Source organism: Centruroides vittatus, unplaced genomic scaffold, assembly GCF_030686945.1.
Source record: "Centruroides vittatus isolate TY-2023 unplaced genomic scaffold, ASM3068694v2 scaffold_861, whole genome shotgun sequence".
Lineage (NCBI taxonomy): Eukaryota > Metazoa > Arthropoda > Arachnida > Scorpiones > Buthidae > Centruroides > Centruroides vittatus.
Genome location: NW_027122718.1, coordinates 8,827,072 through 8,837,926, shown reverse-complemented (window position 1 = coordinate 8,837,926; position 10,855 = coordinate 8,827,072). Strand labels below are relative to the sequence as shown.

General features: G+C 33.9%; 1 protein-coding gene across 1 annotated transcript in view; it reads right to left on the bottom strand.

The window, feature by feature from the left end:
* Positions 1-309: 309 nt before the first annotated feature.
* LOC136989958 (semaphorin-2A-like) overlaps positions 310-10,855 on the bottom strand; it is a 109,713-nt gene continuing 99,167 nt past the window's right edge. Inside the window, 2 exon segments of the mRNA XM_067288266.1 lie at positions 310-2,654; positions 5,539-5,648. Of these exon segments, the coding sequence (XP_067144367.1) occupies positions 2,598-2,654; positions 5,539-5,648 (167 nt within the window). The 3' untranslated portion in view covers positions 310-2,597.

The following is a 10,855-nucleotide window of genomic DNA, read 5'->3' as shown; positions in this document are numbered from 1 at the left end:
TTGATGTTCTTGTCGAAAGTATTTTAAAGGTTAAAAATAAAAAAGGATGTTGATAATGCAAAAATTTTTAATGTAATTTGATTATTTTAAAATTAGTTAAGCTGCGGTTGAGAGAGAGGCACATTAAAATTTTATTTGATGATATTCATAACTCTAAGTAAGACTCATATTTTTGACTTTAGACATTCAATGAGAATACAGATTCTAGGACGAATGTTGATTTCATTTCTGTAAAGTAAAACACTGCAATAATAATGATAAAATGGTGTCGAAAGCAAATTTTACTAGAGTTAAAATCTCATAACAATGTTTGCATGTTGTCATAATTTTCTTTAATTAAGTTACATAATAAACTACAAGACATTTTTAGTTAATCAATACCACAGAACATTAAAAACTGTACAACATATCAGATAAGTTCACAAAATATCATAATGTAACAAGTTACAAAACATACTGATACCTACAGACTGACAAATCAGAGGTTGTAAGTCATACCGATGCAGCAGCAATATCTTTGGACATTACATTCAATGTTTAACGAAAGTGACGAGAATCAACACATTACGACGACACGATTCCATCGCTATCTAGTTGCCGTCGGAACCGAACACTTAAACGTCCGACACAATCCGACCAACCTATGACACTAAATTGTTACGGAAATTAAATTGCGTCGGGAAAGTCGTACAAATTTTCATATAAGAAATGATTAAAAAATTGTTTCGAATAATGTAATGCTTTGACAAAACAGTTGATCGGCAAAGAATGAGATTTTAGGAACAGTTTTTTTGTTTTTTGGTGTGATTAACCAGATAATAAATATGTAGAACCATTCTTCAACACAGTCATTATATCCATTTTCATCCCTTGACATGTAATGCAAAATAAATACAATTTTTAAAATATGAGGTAGAATAAAACTAGATATTAAAAAACGTTGAAGATTTTGTTAAAAAATATTCACTAAAATACAGAAATTATTAATACTATTTAGTCTAAAATATCTCTATGCTACTATATAATTTATGCATCAGCTAATATATCTTACTGTATATTTTTAATTTTTAAATAAATAATCAAATATTCTCTGGTCAGAAAGCCCGAAACAATTTGTTTTTAGTATTGTCATCCTATTTTAGTATCTATATAAATGGAATGATCAAAATAATAAATACAATGCCCAGAATGCATCACACTTTTTAAAGAATTTTAAAGCGTATTTGATTTTTAGTTCTAAAACTGTTGCAAAGATAATCGGTAAATGCGATACGACGACAAGACGTGCCGCGGCATGCGCGCCCAATTTAAAAATTCGTTGCAACGGACGACCACATTCTTAAATGGGGTAAACATATGATGGGAGTCGTAATTTTGGCAAAAGTCAATATAAGAGAAAAATAGAAAAGTACACAGACGTAAATGATGATATTGACAAGCAAATTGTCAAAACACTTTATATATATATATATATATAATTTTTTTTGACAATGACAATAATATTGGACAGTATAAAGACAAGCTGTCTCACTATATGGACTGGACTTGGTCTTTATTTTGTAATAGTCCATTTTTGTTTTTTAATAGTTATCAGCCATTAATTTGATAGATGCTGATAAGAATTATATCAAAAAGTTTTGTCATTTAAGACTCTTCCTCTTTACTATATACATAACCACTTAGTTTTACGCACTTGTGGCCGAGAATAACCTTTCTTTTTAACTTGGTGAGCAATTACCTAATTCTATTTGTGTCAAACCAAAAATAATTATTATTTCTATTTTCCTATTAATAATCACAGTCTATTTTAGTAAGAGTAGTTTATTTATGTTGTAAAACAATTACATAAATTTGAATTATTGCCTAATATCAGATTTGTAATGTTAAATCTCTGGTGTTTTTTTTTATAATTATGCTAAGCAAATTTTGTTTTGGTTTGAAAATAATATAATTTTACCTTTATTCTTATGTCGAAAGACTGCAGTAATTTATTGTATAAATAATGCAAGAATATGGTGTATATTAAATTATTAATGGTAACACGAAAGATGTAAATAATAAAGTATTTAAATTGTTGACAAGAACAGGATAAATACAATAATCCAACAATCCATTTCATATATATAATTCACATCGTTTCATTCTTTTCTATGCCACTTTGACATCGATATATTTCAAAATTACCATTATATTGTCTCTGCAATCCGTGGAATGTTCACGAGGCAAAATACTCTGTTGTTGCTTCTTCGATTAAACTTTTCACGATGGAATAATTGCTGCATTTGTCTCCGAGACAGAAATAGTTATCTGTTTATTTTTATAATAATGTGGAAATATGAAACATTTCTTAATATGTATGCAGTGTTGACAGATGTCGTCCTTAGGCAGATCTTCACGAGTCGATTTGGACCAGTAGCATTCGGTATTTGAGTGCGTATGTACAGTGGCGGCGTCCGTCGCGGGCAGCGTCCGAAAACCACAAACTCTGGCCCAAAATAACGCTTGCGAGACTCTCAACAGCTGGCAACATCACAACAATATGCAGCACTTCACAAAGACAGGAGGCAAGATTGAGCAGTGTCTGGAAGTTGATCTGTTCATGCTGATGGATATGTTTGATATGTCACATCATTTGGATGAGTGCCTTGACATTTCTGTCAAAACAGAACATATATGTTAATTATGTAACACAAATCAATTCTTAAAAATATCTCTAAATATTTTGATAATATATAATCAATTTTAGATTTTTGAATTAATACCTACCATATACTGGAATTGATAATGAAAATACAGTAGAAGAATAATTTTGTGAATTTTTTTTATATGTAAAGACTATATAATAAAACAGTCTTCTTTTATCCTTTTCTTACACCCATGGCTCTATACTGTAATTTTAAGTTATAATATTCTAGTTTGTAGGTTCTGTCCTCACTTCTTGTCTTTTCCCATTTGCACTTCACTTGGTTGATGATTAATGTTCTGAACTATCCCATAAGGAGAGAAAATACCCAAGGACCTAAAGGGGAATAGTATCGGTTTTTGGACCGGGAGGGAGAATTTGATCCTGACCATAGCAAAGGATTCTTGTTGCACGAAGCCTTCAAGAAATTCTCGAGTTTCAGTTAATCGTTGATAAAGGCAGTCTCTTTTGATTCCCATAAGAGGATATGTTAACCTCCAAAAAGGACGAACAAGGAAATTTCACTGAGAATCATCTCTGTAAAAGAGGAATCAACAGAGTATAGGTACCTCTTTCTCTTCCCTTTCCTTGTCTATTTTAATTTTTCCATTTCATTTCTATAGTTATAAGTTAGTTGTAAGGAATTTTTGTAGTACATAGTTGTGCCTATTCAACAAAATTGTAAGACTTGTTTTGTTTTGTCGTGCAAGTTCACGCGTCGAGTCTTTTTTCTTAGGCAGAGTTAGCATCCAAATTCTTTTGTGCATTGTGTTGTCATTTCTTAATACGTAATTAAAACAATTGATTTAATGTCTTAATCGTATTATATTATCGCCTTCATGGCTATCGTACACAAACTGCACTTTTCACACACCTCAGAGTCTACCTTTATTTAGAGGCTTCTTGTCTGCCTCAATATGCAAAATGTCAGTCTTACAGTGAACTTTTATGAAGTTCGAGAGAAAGACAAAAGAAGACTCTTATTGTATAATCTTTTTGTTTTGTGAAAATTTATATTTACCGTCCTAGCCATTTTTCAAATAAATATTATACTTTGATGTTGAAAGAAAGAAAGATCGAAAAAGTTTTCTAAATTGAATTCAACTTGAGAAAACAACTTTTTTATTTAAACTAGTGCACAATATAAACTTCTCTCTTACTTAAAAGAGATAATTATTTTAAAAGTTAAGTAAATTTTCTTTAATGTTTATAAGTTTAATGACAGATCGCTTTTGGACCTGGGAAATCAGTAGATTGGATGTAATTTTCATGTGTGCATAATTATATCTAAAAATTGATAATTTTCTCAAAAACTAACATTTTTGATTTCAACCAAAACCTGAAATATCTTGAATGTTTGATATTCAGCAGGTGGTAATTGTAGTCACAGGAGGCATAAGGCTTGTCTATGGTCTCTGTATTTGTGTTTGTAATGCCAGAGTATTTTTAATTTCTTACTCAATAGCTCAAAAATCATCATAGTTTATTTTCTGTTAAATAAAATGTACTTATATAAAATTATAAGCCTACTTGAATTTAAAAGTTATACCACTATGTCAACCATGTGACATTTAATCTGCTATGAAATTTTTCACCTGTTTAAAAATCTCCAGAACAATACGACACTCCTTGAAGAAAATGGAGAGATAAACAACCAGCTACAAACTATAAAAATTCCTACACTGGTACACAATTAGTAATTGGCATCTACCGTCAACAATATACTGTCATATGCCTGGTATGCCTCACAATTAAAATTTAAAAAATACACTTTTCTAATGTTACTATTTGTGCTACTACTAAAACACATCATTAAGTGTTGTTGCAGTATGACTTCTATATTTCAGTGCACTGATGTAGAAAGATAATATACTTTGCATGCTTTTGTGACAACTACCACTCTTCAGTATGGACTAGTTTCTTTACGTAGCGAGAATGTAGTGAAAATGTCGTCACGAGCAGCTATCGCTACACGTCACTGCATTATAGTTTAGCTCGAGCAAAAAGTGTTTCTAAACATGGACGTCATAATCTATTCTTTAATTCCAGTTACACCTGAAAGTAGTGTTTTATTTAAAGAACTACAGGGTAATAAAAAAAGATATATAAAGAATTGAGCATTTCTCTCTTCAAAAATGTGAACAAAGCAAAGAGATAAAGATAGAAGATGAATAATTATCTTCTAAGATATAGTATTTTCCCATTCTTTAGATGACTTTCAGAGTCATTTTAGAAAATTTAATCCTTCTTTGTTGATAAAAAAAAAATATTATGGAGTCACTACAACTTATTTTCAGAGCATAATATTGCATTATATATACAAGTATCCATTTTCCTTTGCACGTTTAGAGGATGTAAAAGCTGCAGTGAACTCTTCTAGTGGAACCATTTCAAATGTTTGCTGCATGACAGCAAAGTGACTGAGAAATGCTGCATAAAGAAATGTGACCTGTGTATAAAATTAAGCCCTCCAAAAAACTACAGAAATAGATTAAAAAATAAATATTCCTGGATTACTGAAATTAGCATTGAGAGTAATAAATTATATTTGTATATATAAATCTTTTTTTCATTAAAACAGTTTGTTGGATGATTTTATAAAATCTGAAGAATTTGTTTTTTGTTTGTATTAATACACACAAATTATTCAGTTTTAACTTCGGTTCTTTTTTTTTAAATAAATCAAATAATGGAATATTCAAATTCAACAGTACAAATGAAAATTTTTTTAAGTGTTGATACATTGTTTTTACTGTAAAAAATTGTTTGATGAAAATAACATATTGTGTTTTAGTTTAAATATAATTTAATGAATAATAATTTTCATTAAGAAATGAGGAATCAAATATAATTACCGCTTGTTTATTCTGCCATGTTTTCATTGCACTTTTATATTTCTCAAATTCGTTACACCAATCTGAGTAGATTTTCCGATATTCTGTTGCCGAAGGTGCGCTACAAGTTTCTAAAATGGAAAATAAAATTACGTGAAAATATGTTTCATTCAAATAGAAAAAATTTCATTATATATGCCACTTAATAATAAAAAAAAAGAAGAAAATTGTTGTTTTAGATCTGATATTAGATTGGCTTCAAAAATGATCATTATACAGTAGTAGTGGTATCATCTTGATAACAATTAATTTCTGAACAGGAGAATAATTAACTCTTCTAAAATTAAGAGTTGCTTTATGCTTTGCTTGACTTATTACTTCATGATTTTCCTTTTAGAGTTATTTCAGATTAATAACCTTTTTATAGCAGGGAAACATGTAACAAGTCATAAATGAGTTTTGAATTAATTTAACACTTGAGGAGCTTTATTAATGAAATTTATATTTCTCTATAAATTAAAACATTAAACGTAAATTTAATATGAAATAACCCACTTGTTAAGCTTATGTATTTACAAAAATGCTCAATAATGAATAGTGTGTTCTTTTTAGATTTATTATAGTAATTTTCTGACTATAGAGAGGTTTCAAGTCGACATCACGAGCATGCGCAATTGTCTGGCATCATCTTGGTGGTGTGGCCGTCAGCCATATTGTTTTCTTGTATATTTTTGTTTAATTCATAAGTTGTAAATACTATATATATATATATATATATATTTTCTATCTTCCTTCTTCCTTCATTCCATTCTCTTATTTCCGTTCCTTTCTCCTTTGTCTAAACAACCTGACCGTTATTGCTGGAGGGCAGGATTACCCCTCCTAAGTAAGAACAAAAGAAGGCGAGGACGCCCTGAAGGCTAAGTGGTGAACAAGGGACACTTTTCTACTGGACCTCGAGAAGGACGGAAGTGTGAGCCAGCGATCGACCAGGAACGGGAAAAGTCGAAAGAAGGCTACAGGACCGTCGAGGCCAAGGGAAAATAGACACAAAACCGAGGGAATCAAAAGACGTCGAGGGCAGACAGCCGAACAAGGAAAAAGAGAGAAAAACGACTGCCATTGCGAAAATACACTCCAGCGAAAACACCGATCATCGTAGACCCGGGTACCTTCCATCTAATTCTATCTACTTTCGTTCTTTCCTAAATCTATCTGTTTCCCCTTTCCTTTTTAGTTTTAAGGTAGATATAAGTTTAGTTTTAAGTCGGGTGTAAAAAGTTTGTGTTACGAGCGCGGGTGTGATTCTTTGTACGTGGCGACCCCTTCCTCAGTGAAGTTATTCCAGTTGGGATCATTTGTAAATTAGAAAAGGAAAGAACCGTGTTCCGGAAGGGAAATAAAAAGACTTTTAATTGTGTATCAGTCTCTGTGTTCATACTTGTAACGTGCATTCACGGGTTTACAAGCCCTTCTCAACGAACAACCACAGTGGTTTATTTGTGTTTATGGACACTTTAGCTGGAACTCTTGTGTTGTTTATTTGTCTCAAATATCACTATGGTGACTTGTTGTGTAATTGGTTGTAATGCTAGTTCACTCAAGAACAAAGGGATATCATTTTTAAAATTTCCGGCATTACTTGTCGCCAAGGATTCAAAATTGAGGAGCTTTCATGACAAAGGCAATCTGCATGGCTCTCGAGAATTAACCAGAAAAATTTCAATACACAAGTCTGTCAGAAACGTTTCATTTCAGGTAAGCAATAAAACAGATTATCTAATCATTTATTGATAACTAGCAAACTTTAGTACAAGTGCCATAAAGTGTGTACGAGCCAGTTGATAAAACTATTTAACTTTATTTTGTCGGTAATAACAAAAGGATTTAACAACTGCAGATTTTAGTTTAAATAGATATCGAAAGGTGAAAAATAAAGTTAGAACACAATCATTTTGTTTCCTTAATGTCTGCTTAATACTTTAATATTAAACTTTACTGTGTATGTATTACAAACAAAGATAATTGCTTAGCAGATGAAGAATTAGAAATGCATTTTGAATCAATTGTCCTTCCAGTTTAATTTACATAAATAAAAGTTTGTGTATTAATTCTTTTGCCTCTGTCCTTACTGTATTCAATTTTAATTATATCTTTGTGTACGTTGGACTTATTATACTGGTGGTGTTTCAGTTTTTGCAAATAGAGAAGGTCTTATTCAGAAAAAACAAAACCTTTATTTTTCACATGTACACACTGTTTTTTCTGAATAAGACCATCTCTGTTTGGAAAAACTGAAACAACACCAGTAATAATACCACCTATGATAAGTCCAACATACACAAACTTTTTTAATTATATCTTTGTCTATTGGTTTATATCTTAAAAAATAATTTTGATTGATCACCTACAAATAGCTAAGTTTATTTTGGTGAACAACATTAACATACCTTTCTTTAAGAGGCTACTTTTTACATTACTAACAAATAAACTTATTGAAAAAAGTTATATTAATATATGACAATATTAAAAAGAAGTTTTTTACTCCAAAGGAAAAACCTTTCTCATTTTATGATGTTGGCACCCAGTTTGGTGATGACTCATTATAAATGGGGTATGAGAGTGGCCACAACCCAACTGCATATCGGGAGAAATCCAGCCACTTACAAAGTAGAGACCCATATAACTGTGGCTGTACGCCATATATTTTGTACATATGTATTATAGATTTAATTAGTTTTAATAATTTTCTCTCTTTCTTAACCCTTCTTTCTAACTTCCTTTGTTCATTGTTCTGGCTTCTGGGAACAGGGGTTTCCCACTCCCCACCCACCAGGGGGCCGGGTGGGACAAAGACTTCGAGTTGAGGACGAGTCAAATCTGGGTCACGAAGGGTCACTTTTTCTCTGGCCAGACACGAAGAAGCACGGACGAAAACAGCGAGCTCGTGAGACGGAATTCCACGAGGGCCGAATGGACAGCCGTGAGGTGAGGATCCGGACTGTAGAATCAGAGACACCGAAAAGAAATTATAGTAGAAGATATTTAAAACATTGACGAACCCAGAGACACGCAGAATAAAGCACCAGCCGGCATCGGAGTTCAGCGAGAACAAGGGTACCCCACTATCCTATCAATTCTTCTCATTTCCCTATCCTTACAGTTTAAGTTAGTTAAGGATCGCGCGGGTTTCATTAGTATTGTCGGGCAAGTAGTTGCCAAGAAGGTAAGCTACTTGGGTTATTGTTACTATCGGACAATAAGAGAAATTGGACCGAGGGAATCCAAAAAGAACTCATCTGTATATATTGTTTATCGCAAAATTAAATTCGTTTTAATTGAATTCACATGTCTGTGTATTCCTATCGCGCTTCACACTTCACATTGGCGTCCGCGACAGGATTCCCTCCTTGTTGATCCAATTCTATGTATAGCTGTACTGATTATCAGCCATCGTTGAAAGTTATATGGAGGACAAAGGTACCCCCAGTATGAGTTTAGTGGCAGAAAGCCACAGTGAGAAACCCCCACTCGTGGTTACTGGGTTCTTAGGGATGATCCCCACCTTCTCGAATTCGCCTAACGATACGGTAAATATAAATCAACTATTTAGAACCATTGATAATGTGGCTAAGTTAGCCCAATGGGGGGACGAGGTTAAGGTGGCTGCGTTGCAAGCTAAACTAAAGGGTGAACCATTAAACACCTTCTTTTGTTTATTGGAGCAAACGCCTGCACCAACGTTTAAGGAAATTGAGCAAGATCTAATTAAATGTTTCCAGAAGCACGAAGGGAGAGGAAGGGACTTACTCGATCAATTATTAAATTTGAGGCAAGGAGGGAAGGAGTTAGTCAGTGAGTATATCATTAGGACTAAAACCATGTCTAGGGCTATCCGGAGTAACCCAAATATCGCGACATTCAAAGACGAGATTATCAAGGAGAGGTTCAAGGGATTAGACATAAGTATCCGAAGTCACGTGTGTCGCAGGGAACCTGCTACCTTAGAGAAAGCCTTCGAATGCGCTGAAAGGGAGGAAGAGCTAGAAAAGGAATGTAGTAATCCTAGAGACCCCAAAACGGTCTGTTATAACTCCCAGAGCAAAGTGGGTGCTGAATGTACAAATCCTGAAGTAAGCCCTAATAATACTCTAAAGGATGAGGATCAATTAGCTAATTTAGAAAAAAGGTTGAAGACCCTGTTTGAAATAGTTTCCAAGATGGCCGAAAACCCGACCCAGACTACTAAGTCGCCTAATATTAACAACAGACTTTGTTTCATTTGCAACAGCCCAAATCACTTAGCTCGGAAATGCCCCAAAAGAAATAGTTCGGGATTTAAACTAGCCCGGGAACCCGATCAGGGTCAGTGTTGCGTTCCCATCCTCACATTTAAACTGACCGAATTTTCACCTTCGGAGAGGGGACTCCCGTTAATAAGTGGCAGGGTAGTGGGGATAGAGATTAAGTTCTTAATTGACTCTGGTGCGGAAAGGTCTTTAGTTGATATAGCGCTGACTCAAAATGCAAAAATGGCTAAGTCTTTCCAGGTTGCAATAAGGGGTGAGATCACCCATATCAGAGGTATCAACGGCACAATCTCCACATGTAAGGAAGTCCTAAAGGGATCCATAAGCTACAAGGATGAGATAATACCCGCTTCCCTTTGTTGTATGGAATTCCCGGATAGGCTAGAATACCAAGGGATCTTGGAGATGGATGTCATCAACTCAATCCCGTCATTGATAATTGATGGATGTACATTCATCAATCGTGAAGCTAGAGTGTTGAACCATAGTCCTCGCCCATTGATCATGTATTTCGATTGCTTAAGTAGTACTCCGGTTGACACCGCCATAACCCCAGGAACTACAAAAGCTAATGACGAAAATCAGGTGACTCGCATCCTCGATAAGTATCCCGGTTTGTTTTCGGAGGGGGTCGAGGATTTGAAAGGCACCGATCTTTTTATGCATAGCTCTGAAATAGACACTAACCGGGTAATCAATACCCGTCAATACCGTATTCCGAATTGCTACCTTGCCGAGTTAAAAAAATTAACTGATGCATATCTTAAAGCAGGCATCATAGAGGAAAGCTATTCAGAATGGAATTCCCCCATCCATATTGTGAAGAAAACCTCGGGTGAAATCAGGATGACTTTGGACTTACGTAGGATTAATGACATAACGAAACCACAGGTGTTCTCGCTAAGTAGGGTGGACGAGATACTCACGACCTTCCATGGTAGCAAATACTTTTCCGTAATAGACCTCAAATCTGGTTACTTCCAGATCCCGCTCGACCCCAAGGTTAGGCATATATTTGCATTCACTAC